The 23,441-nt window shown below is 32.8% G+C and overlaps 1 protein-coding gene across 1 annotated transcript; it reads right to left on the minus strand.

Annotated features, from left to right (window-relative positions):
• Positions 1-12,064: 12,064 nt before the first annotated feature.
• Positions 12,065-23,185, minus strand: LOC105180994 (uncharacterized). The gene is made up of 7 exons (XM_025304670.1): positions 22,505-23,185; positions 21,327-21,682; positions 19,582-19,859; positions 15,987-16,610; positions 15,336-15,758; positions 14,888-15,044; positions 12,065-14,792 (listed from the first exon to the last, which is right to left on the minus strand). Exons 1-7 carry the CDS (start codon positions 23,183-23,185, stop codon positions 14,630-14,632), a joined length of 2,682 nt encoding a protein of 893 aa, XP_025160455.1. The 3' UTR covers positions 12,065-14,629.
• Positions 23,186-23,441: the final 256 nt, after the last annotated feature.

The following is a 23,441-nucleotide window of genomic DNA, read 5'->3' on the forward strand; positions in this document are numbered from 1 at the left end:
ACCGAACAAGCTGCGGACAAGCGTAACTTGTAAATACCGGAGATCAATTGTTTATCAGCTCATAGACAATTAATATGACGAGATACCCGCGGAGACCCGTGTACTTCTCTTTCGTCTTTGCATACAATTGCGATCCATAAAAAATTTTCACGAATTGTTCGGTTTTGACATCATTGGTATACGTGTGTATGTGTATGTGTATATGTACAATTGCGTACACGTACAATTGCGATATACACTTATCACGTTAGCATTGATCATTTTTATTCATGCTAAAAGAAATAAGTATGATTATGTAAAGAATTTGTCTGCGTATTATTATTATACATTCTACATAGTTCTCCCTGTGATAGTAAAAATAACACACTTGAACAACCTCTACGCTCATATCACAAAGCCTGATCCACTGCGCTACTGAAGCAAATTGGTAATTCTTCTGCTATAACGACATTAACAGAAAAGACTAAACTTCGAACTACATTTCTCAAAAACGTTTAAGATTTGCACAGTTTTTGGATAGCATTTGTTACTATTACATCAATATTATACTTTTCTAAAAGCAAAATCGCACGGTAATTTCAAGGATGAAGATTCCTCTTGCGTGAAATATTAATTATTCATTCTTTATTAATGGGAAAATATTTTCCTCTGGTTTAAATATTCAAGAAAAGTTATTTGTCCTCTGAGAATCTTGCAATTTTTATGTTCGTGAAAAGTTTATAAAATTCGTCGAGGAAAAAATTATTTTACTACCTACCTGTTCAAGAGTTGCGCATAAGAGATATTTTAACAAATCTGAATCTGAATCAGTCAACAAATTAAATTTTTCATTCAAAGAAGCATATGTAGGGTAAGCATAAGTAAGATAAGTATAAATAATAAATTAAATATTATTCTCTGAATATAATAATAAATAAATGTTTTTTTCTTTAGCTGAATAAACGAAGTAAATATTCTATTATAAATTGACTTTTCGGATTACAATATTAATTTGATTTTTCAGAGTACGCTTTAAAATTGACTCTTCGGAATACGCTATTAAATTGACTTTTCGGAGTACACTTTTGAATTGACTCTTCTGACTACACATTTGTTAGTTGACTCTGTGGAGTACATATTTTTTAATTAACTCTTCGGAGAGAAGAGAAGAAAAACATTTTATATTTAATTTAAGAAATCGTAATTTTTGCAGAAAACTGATTGATGAAGAAGAAAATTAATTCACGACCTTAACGAAGATCTTAAAAAAATTACTGCAAGAAATGAAGTTGTTATTATATACCGTATTGTACAATATTAAAACATACGCGCAATAATTATCTATAATTTGCATATATGGGCGTTTATGTAATTATAAGTAATATAAAAGTCATGACAAATTAATGTGGCCGCGTGTTATCTCTGTCGTGTCATTGCTAGAAATCGTCCGAACTCTCGAAATTATTTTCTTCCCGAATTATGAATATAAAACAATGTGGAAAGGAAAATAAGGGGGTGAAAGGGGAGACGGCGACGTCTACCTTCTGATAACATCGCTGCTGGCTCGCTTCGTCGTGATTGTCTATTCGCTGGTGGTGAGACGAAGACCGATTCTTCGTTTTTATCTAACTAATCTAGTTCGCTCGTGAACATAGCACAGAACAGAACCAAATAATTATGGATATAGCACGGAATAGTACCAACAAATCGTGGACATTGGCTTAGTAGTTCATGTCCATGAAAAATGGACCCAGTTGGCGCTGCGAATCAGCCAACTTTTCCATAACGCTGTAAATGCAGCCATGCCCGCTCTCAGGCTTCTCTCTGATTATAGCTATTATAAATAAACAAATTATTATATTATATTATATTATAAATAATTATTATTTATTATTACTATACTATTATACTATACTATTATATTATAAATAAACAAAAAATATTTATCTATTATAGCTACTGTAAGTAAAAAACATATTTATTTTTGGTTGGTATTACATATGTTGTTTCCTTAAAATTCGAACAGATATAAAAAAAATGTAAATTGCCAGTTAATCAAGTATTTTTTAAGTGTCATTTTTAAATGCACTGTTATCAATAAAAGTGAGAAAATGGACTATACGTTTAAAATTGAAATTTATAGAAGTAATTATTATATTGTTTTATTGTAATTATTATATTATATATAATAACAATAATCGCGTATTAATAATATATAACATATTAGAACACTGAGTTATATGATTGTTTTACTTGTTATTATAATGTACTTAACATAACTTTTTACAAGTAAAAATGATTACATGTAAAATTTATTATAATAACCTTTTTAAACAAAAAGGTAAAAAAAGGCGCCAAGTACAAGCGCAACACGTATTGTGCTATTCTTAGAAATTTCAAATTCAAATTATTTTTTTTTAAGTATATATGTATACATAAGATGAGTTTTTGAAAGTAAAACTTATACAAAAAAAGTGATATATTAAAACAGTAGCGCCAACTGAGAAATCGTATACTTAATATTTTTAGAAATCTCATATTCAAATTATTTCCCTTTTTTAAGATATATATTATGTACATAACATAAGTTTTTACAAGTAAAAATGATATCATATTATAAAAATTTAACACGTTTATTAGTAGTGTCCAATATTTAATTTATCATTATTTATTATAACACTGAGTTATATGATTGTTTTACTTGTTATTATAATGTACTTAACATAACTTTTTACAAGTAAAAATAATATCGTGTTATAAAATTTTAACACGTTTATTAATAGTGTTCAATATTTAAAAAAGACATCTTTTTAAAGGTTATTATTACAAATTCAAATTATTTTTTTTAAGTATATATGTGTACATAACATAAGTTTTTATAAGTAAAACTTATACAAAAGAAGTGATATATTAAAACAGTAACGCCAACTGAGAAATCATATACTTAATATTTTTAGGAATCTCAAATTCAAATTAATTCCTTTTTTTAAGATATATATTAATTATGTACATAACATAAGTTTTTACAAGTAAAAATGATATTTATCAGAACACTGAGTTATATGATTATTTTACTTGTTATTATAATGTACATAACATAAGTTTTTACAAGTAAAAATTATATCGTGTTATAAAAATTTAACACGTTTATTAATAGTGTCCAATATTTTAAAAAGATATCTTTTTAAAGGTTATTCAAGAAAGTTCAAGAAAAACTAACTACAAAAGATGTCAATAACATAAATTTTTACAAAATTTATCATTATTTATTAGAACACTGAGTTATATGATTATTTTACTTGTTATTATAACAAATTAATTATTATAACAATGCAATAAAAAATATTTAATACAAAAAATCTTGGCGCGGCTGCACCAAAAACTATAATTAAATTGATGACATGCAAAAATTTAAAAATTTCTGCTGTACGGAAAAAGTATTTAAGACGAGAGGAAAAAATTAAGAGTTTACAGTTGGTCGGCAGTTTAAAAAATAAAAACGCTTATTTTGCAGCAGAGTATTTAGAGGTTATTAATGAATTATATTCGTAATTGATTGATTGATTGATTGATTGGTTAAATTTTAATTAACAAGAAATTGTAATATATGAATTTTATCAAAATAATTCAACTTAGTATTTATAATTGTATATGATTTATATAATTATGTCAAATTTTCGACAGTATATATAATATGCAATATATATTATTTGTATTGGGTGAGTGCAAAAGTTCGTGCGGAGTTTGTGAGTAAAAGTCACACAGTGATTAGGCAAACAAAAATCTTTATTCAATCAATGATATATTCTCCATCGTTTTCTATAATCTTTTCCCAACGTTCTGGCAGCATACGGATGCCTCGATCATAAAAACTGCGCGGTTTAGATTCGAAGAACGAAGAGACGCCGTTTTTTAAGGCCTCCAAAGAGTTAAAGTTTTTTCCATTTAAATAATTTTGCAATGACTGGAACAAGTGATAGTCAGATGGTGCGATATCAGGAGAATACGGTGGATGCGTTAAAACATCCCATTTCAGGCTCTTCAGTTTGCGCAGCGCAATATAATAAACATAAATTTTTGTATAAAAAATTTTTTAAATATTTTCTTTTATATAAATAATTATTTTTATAGGATCTACCTACACATGTTAAACAGTTAATAATCCGAATGAAAGAGAAAAAACTTACAGCTCCTTTTCAATCACATTTAAAAAGCTTTGCGACATTATATTTCCATTCTTCTGCTGCATATAACATGGTGCGTCGCAGTTTTCTTAAATGTTTACCATGTGTTGAAACATTAAATAGTTGGAACTGTTCCAAAAATTACAAATCTGGAATATGTGAAGAGATAATCACATATGTTTCTAATATGGTAAACAATGAGGCTAAAAGGGGTAAATATTGGCTTTTAACGTTACTTTTGAGGAAATGAGTATTAAAAAATGGATGTTTTATTGTGAACAATCTCATGAGTGGAAAGGTATAGTTGATTTAGGTAGCCAATTACTAAATGTTGATAACAAAAGTCAAAATAGAAATGTTTCAAAAGCATTAGTTTTTATGTTAGTGAACATAAATGGAAGTTTTAAAACACCTGCTGCATATTATTTATCAGATTCTCTAAACGGTACTGATAAGTCTATACTTTTAAAGAATTTACTTGTAAAGTTGGATGAAAAAAATATTTTCGTTACTAGTATCACATTTGATGGCGATGAATCAAATCAAAAAGGTTGTAAACTCCTAGGAGTAAATTTTGATTATAGCAACAAAAAAGATTTCAAACCCTACTTTAGTCATCCAGTAACGTTAAGACCGGTTTATTTTTCGATTCATGTCACATGCTCAAATTAGTAAGAAATTATTTTGCTTTAAAAAGATCTTTAATCTACAATAATAAAGAAAATACTAATTGGAAATTTATACAAAAATTGAGTAACAAGCAATATTATGAAAAAATGCATTGCGCCTACAAAATATGTAATCGGCATGTGAATTTTCATAATGAAAAAAATGAAAATATTTCTCGCAGCGCAAATTTTGAGTTCAAGTACATATTTAGCTCTAACTTTTTTGGAATATGAAATGAAAGATAAAGAATTTAAAGATGCTTCTGCAACAGCTAATTTTTGCAAAATCTTTAATGATATTTTTGATATTTTAAATACTAAAAATAAATTTTGTAAAAATCCTGGCTGTAAAGCTATAACTAAAGAATTGTTACCAGAATTAAAAGAAATAATAGATGTATTTATAAATTATAATGAAAAATTAGAAATCGATGTGAAAGTTAAAATACCAGCAAAGAAATAAAACTGTCTGATAAGGAAAACAAGTTATCTGTCAATAGTCAAACGGAAATCAATCGAAAATCTGTGATTAAATCGGTATCGGTTCGAACTGGTTTTATCAGCTTCATAATTTATCTAAAAAATCTATTTGATCTATGCGAAATGCTTTTTAAAGAAAACGTTGTTGATTATTTTTTATCTTATAAATTGTCACAAGATCATGTGGAAATGTTTTTCGCATTGATAAGACGAATGAATGGATTTACTAACAACCCTACAACCATTCAATTCTAATCAGCTTATAAAAAATTATTATTAAATAATGTAAATGTAACAGTTCCGTCATCCGCAAATTGTACCTCAAGATAATACTTTAATAATATCAGATGCTACAGAAAATTATGCCGAAGAAAATTTAGAATTGATTATTGAAAAAAGTAATGAAGTAAGTGCAATGAAGAAAGAAAAGAAAAAAAGAATAGAAAAAGAACGTTTCACAAAATCTAATATTTTTCCAGTACATGCTTTTTTACACCGCAATTGCAATTTATTAGATCATGATTACTTAAAAAATGATATTTGGGTTCAATCCGATTATTTGGAACAAATAATAAAACACACAGCTGGATCTGTAATTTATTCTATAAGAAAAAAAATTCATTGTAAACAGTGCTTAGACATGTTAGATAGAGTAATTTCTACTCAATCAAAGCTAATAGAATTAACAAATAGGGGAGGATTAAATTATGCATCTGATGATGTTAATTTAATATGCTATTTTGCAGAAAAAATATTACGCCGGTATAAAGATTCATTTGTATCAGCAAATATTAATTTTAAACTTGTTACCGAAACATTGAAATTATTACCACCATTCGTTTTTAATAACAATTCACATTTTTTGGAACAAGAACCTCTTTATGATCATCGTCAACAGCTCATACTTCTTATTATTCAAAATTACATAGACAAACGTATGCGACACGAAAGTGATAAGTTGAACGATATAAAGTAGAGGATAAGGATGTTTTATAACAAGCTTACTCTATTTCATGGAGAGTAGTAATATTATTGGTAATAAAAAGATTGTGATATTTTTATCAATGATAAGATGACAAGCCAAAATTAAATGCAGAAAGTAAAACATAATATTAAGTCGTTAAGTACAATGTATATACGAGATGATTTTGAAACTTATAATTAATTTTTATTTAATTATCTATAGCTAATATATACAACCCAAATTGTTTGTACATTAATTATATATGTAATTTATAGTTAATTCTTGATAGAGTTATTACTTGTAATATATTATACTTAAGACCGAAAAATATTAAAAGACTGCGCTACAAAAAAAATAATATAAAAATTATTTAGGTACGTCTTTTGCATTTGACCGCGGCTTATCATTTTAAATGTATTTGTGATATCATTATTATATAAGTAAAATTAAAATAAGTAATTTCTATGTTTGTGTTTTTTATACAGAAATACATTATTGTTGTAATAGTGTTCTAAATTCTAATGAGAAGAATGTGTTAGCAAAAATATATTTTTTATTTCAACATGTAACAGTAAATAAACTTGTTTCTTTTGTAATTTTGAAATTTGTTCAAGTTAAAAGCTGTCCCCTTCGGACAGCTCTCTTCCCACTACTTCTATATTCTAACGCGCCGTGTGTATTCTACACTACGTTAATTGCGAGCCAATCAGCGCAAAGTTAGAGAGAAACAGAGAGAGCCCTCATTTTCTTTCTCTTTTCAACAGTTGGACGTTTCCACTTACAGGCGCTCCTATGTCTCCTCTACTCTATCTATAATATCTCTATGAGCTCGAGATGGCGGGACTCGTGAGTCCCGACCCCCATCTCCAAATTCTTTCTTTGTCTCTCTCTCTCTCTCGCGTGCGCGCGCAAGAGACTCTTTCTCTGTCTGTCGCTCCTTCTCTTTTTTTCTCTCTCGTTCTTTTTCTCTGTGTATGCGTGTATGTGAAATATGTGTATATATATGTGTGTATATATATATAAACTAATTTTTACTATTTATTGATTTATTAATTTACTACATTTTATGAATTAATGAAATATTTATGTAATCGGGATCAAAATGATACTTCTGCGTTGTATAATATAGTTACAATATTGTACAAAATAGAATTAATATTTTTTAACTCTAATATAAGCAGGAGAAATTTATATGTAAATATAATGTGTATTTGGGGTAATATGTATACATAAAGAAAGCTGGAGAGCAAAAGAACGGTGGGAGGGCGGGAAGCGGAAAAGAATATTTCAACATGAATAAATGTGCGTCATATATTTCTTCACATTCTATAATAAATAATTTTGTTAAGGATTCGATTTCTTTAGAATATGTATTATAAACTTGTGCCACAATAAATCCTATTTTTATATAGTATGTGCCAGGTTTTTCTATTAATCGTAAACGTCTGCTTTGTATCTTGTCCGTCAGTTCTTCCTTCATAAAAGTTCTTTCTTCATATTATTCTATTCTTTACACAGAGAGCATCGTACCGTACACAAGTTATTAAAGTCAAACATGACAATTTTCCGCAACACGAATATGCATGGATTGCTGTGTAGATCAATAAGAAATAAGATACGTCATTATTGCGGCAAAAGACTTTGATTCTCGCTGCACATGCGCTTGTTTCTCAGACGCGCGAATCTGAAAAACAAAAACACGTCGAGAATCGGCGAGAATTGAAGTCTTTCGCTGCAGTAGCAACGTCTCATATTTCTTACTGATATTCACAGACAATGCGCATACTTGTATGGCGGAAAATATCGTCACATTAAAGTTAAAGAATTCGCACGGTATAATGCTCAATATATATAACATATATATAACTCAACATAAAATGTATTCTTTTACAAAAAATGAATTAGCGAAAAAGATACAAAATGGATGGTATTTGATTAATAGAAAAGCCTGGCACATATAAAGGTAATGATTGTTGGAATAATTTTATGGTACGTACTTGAAAGAAATCCACCCTTCGAAAAAAATATCATAGAGTGCATAGAAATATGACATATTCACTTTAAAATATTCTTTTCTGCTTTCCCTGTATACGTATATTACTACATATATATATTGTAAAGGGTGTCCCAAAATTCACGTAAGAAGTAATTTTGATAGAAAACACAGTTTTATAATTAAAAATTGTAAATTTTTTATTGATTCGTAGAGTATACAGTATAGGGTTATGTATGGAATAGCATATCGGGTAAATGGCCTCCACGGCTTTGCTGGCATATATGCACTCTTTTGTTGAAATTTTCCATGACCATTTTGCATAAATGTGAATTTCGTTGATACAGCGCTCAATTTCTTTCAAGGCATGGGTGGTCGTGGACTTGTTGACATAAACCTTAGACTTCAAAAAACCCCAAAGAAAACAGTCCAACGGCGTTAAATTGCATGATCTGGGCGGCCAAATCTGACCACCAAAACGGGAAATTACACGACCAGGAAATGATTCATGCAGTAATTGAATTGTTTCTCGGGCTGTATGGCATGTGCCACCGTCTTGTTGAAACCACATGTCGTCCAGATCCATATCTTGCAATTTAGGCACAAAAAACTGGATTATCATGTCGCGATAGCGAGTACCATTAACTGTTATTGCCTGACCAGCCCCATTTTCGAAGAATGGTCCGATGATGCCTCCAGCCCAAAATCCGCACCAAACAGTGACACGTTGTGGATGCATTTGTTTCTCAACAATCACTCGTGAATTTTCTAAACCCCAAATGCGACAATTTTGTCGATTAACCAAGCCATCAAGATGAAAATGAGCCTCATCGCTGAAGATGATTTTGTTCGAAAAATCAGCATCCACTTGTTGTTGTTCCATAATCCAATCAACGAACTCTCTTCGCTGTGGCCGTTTACCCGATATGCTATTCCATACATAACCCTATACTGTATACTTTATGAATCAATAAAAAATTAACAATTTTTAATTATAAACTTGTGTTTTCTATCAAAATTATTGCTTGCGTGAATTTTGGGACATCCTTTATATACGTTGACACGTTGATACTAGTTGACAATCAGACTAATGTATCCGTTGATTTTGTGCAATGCAAAATCTGTAAAACGATACTGGTTTATAAAAATATCGGAATTGGCCGGAAACGCGGTTTTCATGCCTTTAAGCTACGTTTCGTTGGTTTCGGGAATAATCGGGAGTAGTCGGGAGTCTCGATCGAAACAGATCGAGCTCATTCCCGATGAGCTCTTGTGGCTTCTATCCCCTCCACTCATCGTGGGGCAACGACAGCGTCGGGAATCGCTAGCGTGGCAATCGGGAATGAGCGGTAGCAGAGCAGCAAATTGCACATCTCTACTGTGTATATAGGTATATGTTCAATCAATTAGACAACTTTTATGCAAAATTGACCAGACATTTTTAAGATAAAGTCGAAAAATAAGTTTCTAAGCTGGCATTTAATTTCTTTTTTGCATAAAAGTTATCTTATATATTATAAATATCTACTTTTGGTAAATGTGAAGGAAATGGGCTCCCGCTCTGATTTGCGTGAAGCTTTGCAATATTGTGTATTTTAATGTGCAAAATACAAATCTGAAAGTAAAAAGTGTCACTCTCAAGTGAAAGAAGAGTTATGAAATGTTAAAAAGTGATAATTCTGAGGTTAGAAAACTTATATCGATGACAAGTAGGAACACGATGATCTGTAGCCACATGCGCATGTTCCGTGGTGATATGCGCATGCGAGAAGCGCAAGTTTGAAACGCAAATGTATTAAAAATTTTCTCCTCATATACAAAGTCTAAAATTATTAGAATGATTGGGACAAAAACTGAATTTAGTATATACATGTAATAACGTAAGATGTTTACCTTGCGCGAAGGTTTTGCTAATTTATCCAAGATATTTTAGTATACTTCCTAAGTAACACAAGAGATTTTAACCATCGCTCATTGTTTATTAAAAAGTTATGAAAAAAAGAAGTTTCATAGATAAAGCCTATTTTTTATAGATAAAGCCTATTTTTCCACAATATACATTACTACACATTGGTATACATGTTACTTTAGTATACTTCTTATGTAACATTCAATATACAGAGATTAGTAAGTTAAATATGAAACTAAATTCGAAATTGATTGTCTTTTGTTTTCACTATGTTACAATTATATGCATCAATATACCTGAACAAAATGCAGTTACACTAATTTTTAGCTGTCACAACAAAGAAAAATTAATTTCTTAATGGAAACTAAATTAACAAATAACGAAATAATTTGTTCTGAGTGTAAAATTAAAATAAAACTAGATAGAAATAACTTTCTATTTCACTGTCAAAAAGTATATTATGAAATAAATAAACATAAGAAAAGAATGAAAAAAAGGTACAATTATAAAGTGAGTGCAGAAGTTGATACGTGATTTTCCCAGAGTAAACTAGTAGACTTAGGTACTATATGCAAATTGATTGCATATTTTATTATGTTAAGGCCTCCGAGGCAAAAGTATAGAAAATATAGAATTTGCAATTAAACATCTGCTTCATTGGGGAAGGTGGAGATTTCAGCTGGATATATTTCTGCTATCGCACAGAAAAAATTATATAGTCGGTCCTCATATTAGTTTTTAGACTTTCGGTATTGGAGTTTTCGATATCAGTATGGATATCAGTATTCGATACCGGAGCTCCTAGCCCTGATAATGCAAGCTGCAATGTTTGCGAAATGTCGGCACCAAGCTGAATTACGACGCGATATCCGGAAGAAACACACCCTAGTCGGTCCTTATAGTTATGAACACGTTTGAAAAGATATTCAGATAAGTATTGCAAAATGTTCATTGCGAACACTGTAGCGTGGGTTCTTACTTCTCTGCAAACGCGTTCGATGTGTTGAATATGTGCTCCTAAAATATAAAAAATATGTAAAATAAAAACAAATAAGTAGTTTTATTTCGTGTATATGGTTGCATGTTGTAAAAATATGATTATATATAAAATATTTTGTAAAACAAGCTATGTATTTAAAACAATTATATTATTAGTTATAATTTTCTACTTAATATAAATATTATACAATATAACGTGTGCTATGTACCAGTTACACTGTTGAGTGGATAATTAATTAATAGATATTCTTACTGGTTTGCTGGGTACTTATCCATACCTAGATCAACGAAATGTATGTATATAATTATTCTTACCTCTGGGCAAAAAGAAATCCAATCTACTATTAAATGCCGAAAAAGATCAAGTTCTCTGCATTCAATAGTGCATAAGAAATTTTGCCTCGGAGGTCTTAACATAATGAAATATGCAGTCAATTTGCATATAGTAGCTAAATCTAGTTTACTCTGGGAAAACCACATATGAACTTTTGCACTCATTTTATAATTGCACCTTTTTTTCACTCTTTTTATATGTTTATTTGTTTCATAATGTACTTTTTGACTGCGAAATAGAAAATTATTTCTATCTAGTTTTATTTTATTTTTACACTCAGAACAAATTATTTCGTCATTTATTAATTTAGTTTCTATTAAGAAATTAATTTTTCTTTGTTGTGGCAAAAAATTCGTGTAACTGCATTTTATTCAGGTATATTAATGTGTACAATTGTAACATAGTGAAAACAAAAGACAATCACTTTCGAATTTAGTTTCATATTTAACTTACTAATCTCTGTATATTGAATGTTACATAAGAAGTATACTGAAGTAACAGTAATATATACTATGGAAAAATAGGCTTTATCTATAAAACTTCTTTTTTTCATAACTTTTTAATAAATGAGCGATGGTTAAAATCTCTTGTGTTACTTAGGAAATATACTAAAATATCTTGAATAAATTAAATTAATAAAACCTTTGCGCAAGATAAACGTCTTACGTTATTACATGTACCCAGATAGCCAAACCTGTGCAGATTTCGAGCAAAACCTGCTATTGTAGTTTGATGGCAAATAGGCAAATTTAACGCAAAATCTGTTATATCAAATTATGCCACCAATCTGCGATCAAATATGCGTCACATCCTGCTGTCGGCAGATTTGTAGCAAAAACCGCACAAAACTTGCAGTAATTTGACGGCAGATTGGCGGCAGAAACCGAACAAACTCTGCGCGTAGTTTGGCAGCAGGACCTGCGCGGTTTCTGCCGACAATCTGCTCGTACGGTCTGTCACGCAGGTTGTGTCGACAAAACACGAGCCTAATGAGGACACAGATGGCTATAGTTTTGATGTGGGGATCTGATCGAAATTGGATCGAATCTGTGCGCATTCTGCTAGCATTTTGCTTATTAGGTATTGGATGATTGCATAAATTCGTGCCCGATTTTTATAAATGGCGTTAACTTACTGCATGGCGGAACTCCGGTGTTTCTGTTTGGTTATGTTGCATGCACTGAATAGGTGACAGTGTCTTGTGTCATTTTAGCGTCAGTCATCGTTCAAATAAGTCGATTTGTGCGTTAGAGAAATTTTTAAAATGGTGACGAAAAGGTGCATTTGCGGCATGTAATGCTATACGAATTTCGGAAAAGCGTGAATGTTGGGACTGCATAAAAAACATTCAGAGCATTTATTTGAACCGTGCTCTTGCTCTCTGAACGGTTAAAAAGTGGTTTGGCAGATTTCGAAATGGTGATTTCAACTTGGAAGATCGACCCCGCTCTGGCATTGGTGACGACATTATGTGTACCTTAGTGGAAGAAAATCCAAGGATTACAACTGAAGAGATTGCTAAGGAGATTGCTGAGAAGCTGAAAATCGATCATTCGATCGCGTTTCGCCATTTAAAAAAGCTTGGATGTTTCCAAGCTCGATACATGGGTGCCGCATCTCTTGACTGAAAGGTATAAACTGAACCGCATGAATGTGACCATTTCTTTCCTCGTACGTAACAAAAAAGTGCCTTTTTTGAATCGAATGGTAACAGACGATGAGAAGTGGATTCTGTACAACGTACAGCGAAAGAGGACCTGGAAGAAAGCAGCTGAAAGTACAGAATCCGTCGCAAAAGTTGGCAAAAGGTGTTGCTGTGTGTTTGGTGGGATTGCAGGGGAATTATTCACTTCGACGCGGCGAAACAATCACAGCGGACAAGTACTGTGAACAACTCACTAAACTCGATGCGGCTATTCGAAAAGAACGTCCGGTTTTGACCAATCGGAAAGGCATCATCTTCCACCACGACAATGCTAGACCGCACGTCGCCCAACAGACGCTGCGAAAACTGCAGGAATTGCAATGGGAAATTCTCTAGCATCCACCATATTCTTCACATATTGAACCTTCAGATTTTTATCTCCGGTCTTTGCAGAATAGTTTGAATGGCGAAAATCTTAAATCCGAGGAAGCTGTCGAAAACCACTTCACGAACTTTTTTCAAGGAAAACGAAATTCTTTCTTCAAAAATGGAATCGACAAGCTTGTAGATCATTGGAAAACAATTGTAGAGAAGAATGGAGACTATATAATTGATTAGTAAAATTGTATTCTTTAAAATTTAACTTATTTAAGTTTATCTTTAAATCGGACACGAACTTATGCAATCATCTAATATATACTAAATTCAGTTTTTGTCATAATCATGTTAATAATCTTAGATTTTGCATATGAGGAAAAAATTTTTAATACATGTCTGCTTTCAAATTTACGCTTCTCGCATGCGCATATCACCACGGAGCATGCGCATATCGCTACAGACCATCTTCGTGTCGCTGCCATAGACATATAATATCTAGACTGCGCGATCTCCCTTTGTTAGAACACATCAGAAATTAGAAAGAATTACTGTACCATTCTGTCTTTTTCTAAAAACGCGTGATAGGGGAAGAAGCCTTTGGTGGAGGACGAAAAAGGAAGGTAGAGGGGAATGGAACAATACAAGTAATCCCCACTCCAAACATTATCAGACGAAGACAGAATGGTATCCCAAAGCATGCTCTCTCTTTCTAATATTTGACAACTTTTCGGCCGAATGCGCGGTCTAATTATTGTACGTCTATAGTTGCTGCGTATCGTCAGTATGACGACGTCTGATTTTCTAACCTCAGAATTATCACTTTTTAATACTTCATAACTTTTCTTTCACTTGAGAGCGACACTTCTTACTTTCAGATTTGTGTTTTGCACATTAAAATACACAATATTGCAAAATTCCACGCAAATCAAAGCGGGAGCACGTTTCCTTCACATTTATCCTACTTTTTATATCTAAATAATTCTTCAGGTGCTTCTCTGAATGTTTATTATACGTTTCGCAGCTATTGATGTTTTTCTCGATTTCTCCGAATTAGCACCTGAATAAATATATACAAATGAATATTGTTTTTCAGAAATTACTTCATATACTGTCGTTTAGGCAAAAGTAAAATGACTCCAATGGCCACGCATATATGCCACAGGCTATGAACGAGATAATAATTCTTGCGTGTTTGTAGGAAAGCATAAGAAACGAGGCCCAGAGAAACGAGGAGAAGTCCTGCCGGAAAGTATATGGTCCTAAACAAAAAATAAGAAATATACATATAATTCCTATATTCTCTTCCTTTTTTCTCCTTTTTTTCTTTTCTCCCTTATCTTTATCTTTTTCTTACCTGTATGGGCGTGAGGGATATCTAATAGTTTGTTTTCTCCTGCATCTATATCCCCAGAACAATCCAATCATAGCAGAGCCGGTAACTGCAGGCAGAAGAAACACCCAAAGTGCCGTACGGTCCATTTCGGCGCCCATGGCGAGCACAATCGCACCGGCTACTTGGCAGAAAGCAGTGATCTGTGGTCTAAGCGCTGCCATCGCTACTAGAGTCATCCAGATAGCAAGCAACGCATTGAAGAAGTCACAAAACTGTAGCACGCTCAACCGCATAATACATACGCCATAAACATCTTCACCAGCCTCGCAGGCGTGATAAAATGTAGAAAAAAACATGACTGCAGCATAAGATAGCGTTTCGGTAAAATATTCACGGCGAATCGCCACATATATCGATCCGACAAATGTAAGGTTGCTAAAAGTCAAAATTAGCAATTGGAGAAGTATACCACTATGAGTGAGGACGTATGCATCGTCGGCGCAGTCGAAACCACGATATCCTCCAGTACAATGACATGCCGAGAATACAAAACCACCGCTCATGTAATGCATACATTTGCCATGATCATTGCAACGACCCTCGATGCACGGTGACGATGCTACAATGCTCTCTACTTGGACAGGACAGCGTGACAGACAGTCGCAGGTATTACATGCCGTATCACCACGAAGGCACATCTGGCCGCATGGACAAATATTACTGTCGGTTGTCTCTTCCGAACAGAAGGCGCGCATACTCACGTACCAGGTTCCCTCTTCCGGGAAAGGCACGTGTATGTATGCTGGCCCAGTTATATTTACGTATACATCGGCCGTAGTGATACCATGTACACGTTCGCAAGCACCACCTGATGTTATATTCGAGTAGTGACCTATGTTTTAAAAATTCAATCAGCATAAAAACAGAAATGTGCGAGTACACAATTAGAAATTAATTTAATTGATCTTTGATTCAGTTAATAGTAAATTTAATTATTGAATAAGATAAAAGAGTTGAATAACATAAAGATATTAAAATATAGTAAGAACATGATATTTTTCTATAACGGTTTCATTCTGCAAAAAAATAACTACATATTATCAAAAATATATAAACTAACCGAGAGAAATGCAGGCAATAAGGACGATGTTCTTATATTTCTCGTTTATATCGACTAGCTTAAATCCCAAGGTGATCGTACCACCAACATCATACACCCGACCAATCTTAAAGTTAAAAACGGACAGAATGTCAGCAGTTACGTTGAAAGGTTGAGGTTTGGTGTCGTTACCATATAGATGTTCATAATCAAAGAGGAAAAATTCTGGGAATGACTTTCTCGTTAGTTCCACTGGCGTCACCTGATCGAAGATCACTTGATTTATCAATCGCACTATTATGTTTGACATGTTCCCCGAAAGCAGACGAAGAGTTATGTAATGGAAACTGTTGGCATAGGGTTTGAAGAACAGCGACGTCTGTGTAGAATTCAACAAAATATTGACAAGATTATCTCCCGCCGTAACATGGACAGTAATGTTGCAATCCTCACTACAAGATGAACTCAGCACTAGGCTCGATTCCATGAGATACACATCTGGCACGTAAAACTGTATTACCGCCGAATCCGATGTGTCATTTAACTGCAACTTGTGCTCGAGTCTAGGATCCACCAACAACGTTGTAGACGGCAATTCTACGAACATTTCAGCATCTAACACAGTTTCACAAGATACACCAAGACCTATAAAAAATAAAATTTTATTAAATTTAATAAGCATAATAGAAAGTTAAGAATATTTATCTTTATATCAAATTATTACGATAAATTTAACATATTAAATAAATATAAAAGTTTTGATGGATTTCGTGATAGAAAAATGGATTAACAAGGAAACACAAAATGTCTCTAACTTTTGTTAACTTATCGACTTTGGAAATTTCAAAATGATCAAATTAACAAAAGTCAGGGCGCTATTATAACAATATATTCTTGAAACTTCCTTTCAATTCTTGAATTTCAAATTCTTGAAAAATTCACTTTTTTTCCGGCAAATAGTTAGCGAGATGTCGAAAGTTAAATATTGAAAATGTTACGAAGTTTTTCTTAAATATCTCAAAAAATATTAGGCAAATAAAAAAATGTTTCAGACAAAAGTTGTTAAAATTAACTGGTAGAAAAAGAAAATATAATAAAAAATTAGAGTTTCCATTTGAAAAAATTAAGTTGACCTTTATTTGATCTTACAAGAGGAGGACGCGTCAACCGGGAAACGGTTTGGAACGAAACTTATGGAATTAATAGTACTTGACTACTAGTAACTCATGGTAATAGCATTCGATGCAATGCTTCTTCGTTTTCGAGAAAAAACGGTGTAAAAAAAGAGCCAACAAAACGTACGAGTTAGTAAGAAGGATATTCAACGAAGCGGTGTAATGGAGCATTGGAGGTAACGGACTACTGATCTGAGGCCCGAGTTCGATCCCTGTTGTGTTTTTTTATTCTTTAAGCATAAAAATAAAAAAGAAAACATTAATAAATAATAAAACTGCGTTTCTTAAATATATTAGTGTTTGTTAAATATATTATTAATGATTTGAATTGCAAAGAAACCGTAAATCTTATCTATAAAATATGTAGTGTATGAGAAAATTTTTATATAATCATTGCAATGGAAATAGGAGTAAAAATATATTAAGTTGTTATAATAATTATATAAAGGTGCAATTGAAAGAACAGTAGTATTAAACAGGGTATTATATTCATATTGTTGTGTCCGAGCCACAACGTTTGTGGTGACGTCCGTTGTCCGTAAGCCTTAAGCATCTGATTTTGACAATTGAGCGAGGATTGTCCTGACGACGAGAAAATCGATAAGAAGAAGAGAATAACAGCTGATAGAGAGTCTCTGGCAAGCTGTCATCGAAGACAGACGCGAGAATTAAGAATTATTAAAATAGAGAATTATTCTTGTTTAAAGCGTGAGCGAGTTATGCTGTAAATATTAAAGCTTCTTAGTCGTTACGCGGGTGTTTTCATTTACCCGAGTGCAAGCGCGAGTGTGAGAGTGAGCGCAACAATATTATATATTCATATTATGTTTTTTATGTATATAAGATACATAAAAACATACAAAGACAGACATACATATAAAATATTTTTACTTCTTTTTCCATTGCAATGATTATTTAAAAATTTTCTCATACACTATATATTTTATAAATAAGATTTATGGTTTCTTTGCAATTCAAATCATTAATAATATATTTAACAATACTAATATAAATACTAATATATTTAAGAAACGCAGTTTTATTATTTATTAATGTTTTCTTTTTTATTTTTATGTTTACAGAATAAAAAAAAACATAACAGAGATGGAACCCGGGCCGTCAGATCGGTTAGTCCGTTACCTCCGATGCTTCGCTACACCGCTTCGTTGAATATCCTTCTTACCAACTCGTATGCTTTGTTAGCTCTTTTTTAGACCGTTTTTTCTCAAAAACGAAGAGGCATTGCATCGAATACTATTATCATGAGTTACTAGTAGTCAAGTACTATTAACTCCGTAAGTTTCATTCCAAACCGTTTCCCGGTTGACGTGTCCTCCCCTTGTTAAATGCATGTTTTAAGGTCAAACCAAAGGTACCATTTAAACCATACAACTACGTCCCCCTTTAAACCATACAACTTCTATTTAAAACATTTCTTTCTCCAACGCTTCGTTTTTGAGATATTTCGCATTATCAACTTAAATAGTCCACCCTGTATACAAAATTATAACGAAAGCTTTAACGCTACGGTTTAGTATTTGGCACCAAAACACTTCAATGTGGTGCAAAAATAATGGAAAGTGCCAGTTACCTGGCCGCTATAATGTTTAACAAAAGCTATTCTCCAATATTAAGAATAATGAATTCAATGAACATCGTAATTGGATAATAATTTTACCAATTCATATAATACAAAACAGTTAGATAGAGTGGAGCGTTGTAGTTCATGAAGATTTAAAGAGGATCATATCGCCCGACAAATGGAAAAATCAAACTAATAAGAGTTTTTTGATGAAGAAGAAAGTTTATTCTATGGTTCCATAGCAGAATAAATGTTCAGATTTTTTATTTATAAGTATCGTGTGAAACCTTAAGCGTATTTTTCTCGACACCATTTTTTGCAAGTTGGCGTGCAGGATAATTTAAACACTAATCATTTTTTTCTAAATGGAACTTTTGGAATTATTTTAATTCTGAAACATTTTTAATTTTTCATGTTTTCCTTTGGTAATAGATATAATCCCAGCATTAATTATCTAACTTTAAGAAAATTTTTGTCATATGGCTTTCAGATGACTTTGACAAGTCCTACACTGCACGTTAACAATAGGCACATCGTTGGTAGCTGTTATTTTATTATACATTATCATACATTATTATTATTATTATTATACATTATTACACGCAGTTCAGAAAATAATGAACTTCAAAAATAAAAATATTTTTTTGTAGTTTAAGGATTCCCTTTTATTTTAAAAAAGTTCATTCCGATATCAGCAATAATTTTCTTCGTATATAATTCGCAAAACTATTTTATTTTTAGATGAGATATAATGGGTTCTCCCCTTAAGATGGAGTTATGATTAAATGTAAAGCACCAAATTAATTTCTGCACCTAATGACATCATTCTATACATGTCAATAGAAATATAATAAACTACCTTGCTGTTTAATTTTTCCGCTATCAGGATCAGTCCAGGATCGAAAAGCGATTATGTACCAATCACCTGCTGGTGGAGCTTCTATCTTGATCATGTATTGGTTTTTGTTACTTTGCATTTCTAGACTGTAACATCGTCGTCGTCTTTTCATCAGTTTCGCAGCTATTTTTGATCCATCGGGGCGAACAAACGGCAAACTACCAGGTTTTATATCTAAAGAGACATTACGTGGCGAACATTTACCTATCCCCCCTGTCTTTTCTTCTTTCGCCGTAAATCTGAAACGTAAAATAAAATGACATTTCAGGTCATTTATATTTAGAAACACCGATGACTTTGATTCTCATATATGTTGCCAAGATCATTATTTTGACTAATTGACAAAAAGTTTTCACTGGCAATCATTGTTTATATAAAAATATTAATAACAACATATCTGTCGCAAGATATGTTTCATTTTTCATCTTAGAAATTAAGATCCCGAACTTAAAAAATACTAATCTCAAGCGTTGATTAGTAAATAACACAAGATTTATAAAACAATCCTGTTTTTAACACTCCATGCACTGAAGCAGCCAATTTGACTCCTCGTGAAATTCAAACTGCTTTAACTTTTTTCAACTTTGCCTCCATGTGATATTCTTTTGTGACTTTTCATCATTTTTCATGTTCTTAATTTTAGTAAAAAAATATTTCAATTATATAAGCTGGTTGAATTTTTATTTAATTGTTTACCTAGAACTGTTGGAACCAATTTAGCTCTCTTATACCTGATATTGCATTTTCATATATTTTACGGGTTTATTTACAAGTTGTATGACTTTAAATAGATAAATAAATATTTTTATGTATATCTATCTACTTGTTCGCTTGAAAAATCATTATATACATACATATGAGTAGTATAGGGGTAGGTATGGCCAGTCAAAACATTCCCTCTCCATTCGACTCCCCGGCGCCACTAGACCACGCCCACCGGCGCCGGAGGGTCGAGTAGAGGGGAAATGTTTTGAATGACCATAACTACCCCTAAGGCTAAGGAAAATGGCGGAAATTTGAATCAGCGGAATAAAAATTAGCGTAATCTAAATATTAAATTTTTATTATTCATATTAAGCGGTGTTGTGAATTCTAGCTAGGATTGAACCTGGTACACAGGGATATGATGATCTAGCGATTTACGCTTACATTGACAAAAGATTTTCTTATATATTCGTACAATCAACTGATCGTTTCGTTCACAATCATTGGTAAACAAACTGTTAAACTGCTCGAGGTTATAACCCTGACATAAAGTAAAGAAAAACACAACAATAATGACCACAAGTCGTCTATAAGAATCCCTGTAGCTGAAAGGTATTCCATTGGTAAGTGACGGAATTTTTTCTAAGACTCAGAGAAATCGTGAGTCCCAGGGTGGCATCCCGTAGCTGTCGAAGTATTGGGTTAGCAAGAAAGTAATTTCGGTTTCCTAGTGTGAAATAAAACTCAATTTTTACTATATAAAAAATGAACTTTAATCGGTCAAATATTTTCCATCCTGTTCGATGACCTTTTTCCATCTTTCTGGTAGCTTCATGATTCCGCGCTCATAGAACTGCTGGTCCTTATCAGCAAAAAACTCAATCAAGTGCGATTTGAGATCATCGTTGTTGTTGAAATTTTTACCGTTTAAAAAGTTTTGTAAACTTCAAAATAAATGATGATCCGATGGTGCAAGGTCAAGGCTATATGGAGGATGCGACCTCACTTCCCAACCAAGCTCCAATAATTTCGTACGTGTTGCTAAAGATGTATGGGGCCTCGCATTGTCGTGGTGGAACACGATTCCTTTACGATTTGCCAATTCTGGCCTTTTCTCTTTGATTGCTTCCTCCAATTTCATAAGTTGTTGGCAGTCAACATCTGAGTTGATCGTTTGGTTGCTTGGAAGCATCTCAAAATACATAACACTTTTGTAATCCCACCAAATTGACAGCATGATCTTTTTTTGATGCAATTCAACTTTCGATACGGTTTGTGCCGGTTCATGCTTGGACCATGATCTTTTTCGATTAATGTTGTTGTAGACGATCCATTTTTCATCACCAGTGATAATTCGCTTCAAAAAAGGATCGATTGCATTACGTTTGAAATGCGTATCGCAAATATTGATCCCTTATGTTAAATGAATTTCTTTCAATTCGTGCGGAACCCAAATATCCAGCTTCTTAACGAGTCCAAGACGTCTTATGTGATTTTTAATTATTCTGTGTGACACATTTAACTTTTTTGCAATCTCTCGCACAGTTATATGACGATTTGATTCAATTATGGCTTTCATTTTGTCTTCATCAACTTCAGAAGGTCGGCCAGAACGATGATCATCTTTAAGTGAAAAATCGCCAGAACAACATTTTTTAAACCAATTCTGACACGTGCGTTCTGTTATGCAACCAACACCATAAACTTCACATATCTCTTTGTGAGCCTCAGCCGCTTTACGAAAATAAAAAAGTAAAATATGTCGAAAATGATCATTTTTGCACTCCATGTTAAAGTTGACCATAAACCAACAGTTGTAAACAAAATTACACGGACTTTGTTTTTATAGTAACCTAATAGTGTCAACTATCAAATCTGAAAAGAAAAAAATTATAACATTGACAGAAGAATAACGACACAAACATAACGCTATCTATTGGCGTAAACCGAAATTACTTTCTTGCTAACCCAATATGTGGCCGCTCCATTCCGATCGACGTAGAATGCAACCCAGTGCTGTCCCGGACGATCATGATTGTCCGTATTAGCGAATACTGCCGTCGACCTCGTCCACACCCTCGGTAGTCTGTCGGCTGGATAGACGCCTGTGTATCTAGCATTGAGATGTTGCAATGCATGTTGAATTTCAAGCGAATTCATTTTATATAATTTCATTTACCTCTGGTAACGCGATTGTTATAGTCACCGACGGCTCGACGGAATGTTCCAACTCAGTATTTGTCTCGTTTTCCTCTTCTTTAACCGGCGACTGTTCGCTCCCTGATTTGTCGGAATAACTATTTTCTCTGTCTTCCTCGTCAATTTTGGAGGACAAGCACCGGGTCACATAGATGTTGTCGCGTTTCCTGATGTTGATTTGACTTTGTTCGATGAACCAATGTTTCAATTTGTATACATCGCGTAATGCACAATGATAACGTCTGTGTTTTCTAAATGTGTGGAATGAGCAGCCTTTTATTCGTTCGCTGGGTGAAAGATCATTGGACGTCGGCGAGATATTCTCCAGATTATATACGTTTCGTGCTAATAAATTTTGCAAGTAGCTCGCTTTTTCCTTGCCATTTGTCATGAAGTTACGAACATGACTCGTAATTTCACGCAAGCGCGGATAAAAATATTTTGGATTAGTCTCCCCATCGTACCACTCGATTCCATGATAATTCAGCGAAAGCCAGTTATTTATCCGTCTTGATTTTTCGTTCAATTCCACAAATGAATACTCTGGAGCTAAGATCCAATGTCCGACAAATGCCTCATTAATACCGACAATAGCCACCTCCTTGATTACATAGGTATCGTTGCTATCGCGGAAACACTGTACTTCGATGATCACATCCATGTTCTTGCTGTATTCGCAATTCTGCTTGCCGAAACTATACTCTTTACGCCTCGAAGCCGACTGAGTTTTTTCTCAAAATTTTTACTCTGGAGGAGAATGATGTTGAAAATCTTTACACGGGAAGAGGAAAGACCCCGAAAAGAAAAGTGGGAGGTGTGTTTCTTTAATCGCTATAATCTACAATGACGACGAGAAAAATCTATTTCCAGCACACCTTCAAATTCAGCGTAAACTAAGCAATTGACCGTTATTGTGA

The sequence above is a fragment of the Harpegnathos saltator genome, unplaced genomic scaffold (genome assembly GCF_003227715.2).
Source record: "Harpegnathos saltator strain DR-91 unplaced genomic scaffold, Hsal_v8.6 scaffold630, whole genome shotgun sequence".
Taxonomy (NCBI): domain Eukaryota; kingdom Metazoa; phylum Arthropoda; class Insecta; order Hymenoptera; family Formicidae; genus Harpegnathos; species Harpegnathos saltator.

What these genes read in the sequence shown, in the direction of transcription:
- LOC105180994 (XM_025304670.1), bottom strand. Translation starts at nt 23,185, where the DNA reads ATGGATGTGATCATCGAAGTACAGTGTTTCCGCGATAGCAACGATACC. An exon ending in TAACAATCGCGTTACCAGAG is followed by an intron (nt 21,683 to 22,504) that starts GTAAATGAAATT and finishes CCTTTTTTGAAG; the next exon opens with CGAATTATCACTGGTGATGA. An exon ending in GAGCTTGGTTGGGAAGTGAG is followed by an intron (nt 19,860 to 21,326) that starts GTCGCATCCTCC and finishes TTTACGTTTCAG; the next exon opens with ATTTACGGCGAAAGAAGAAA.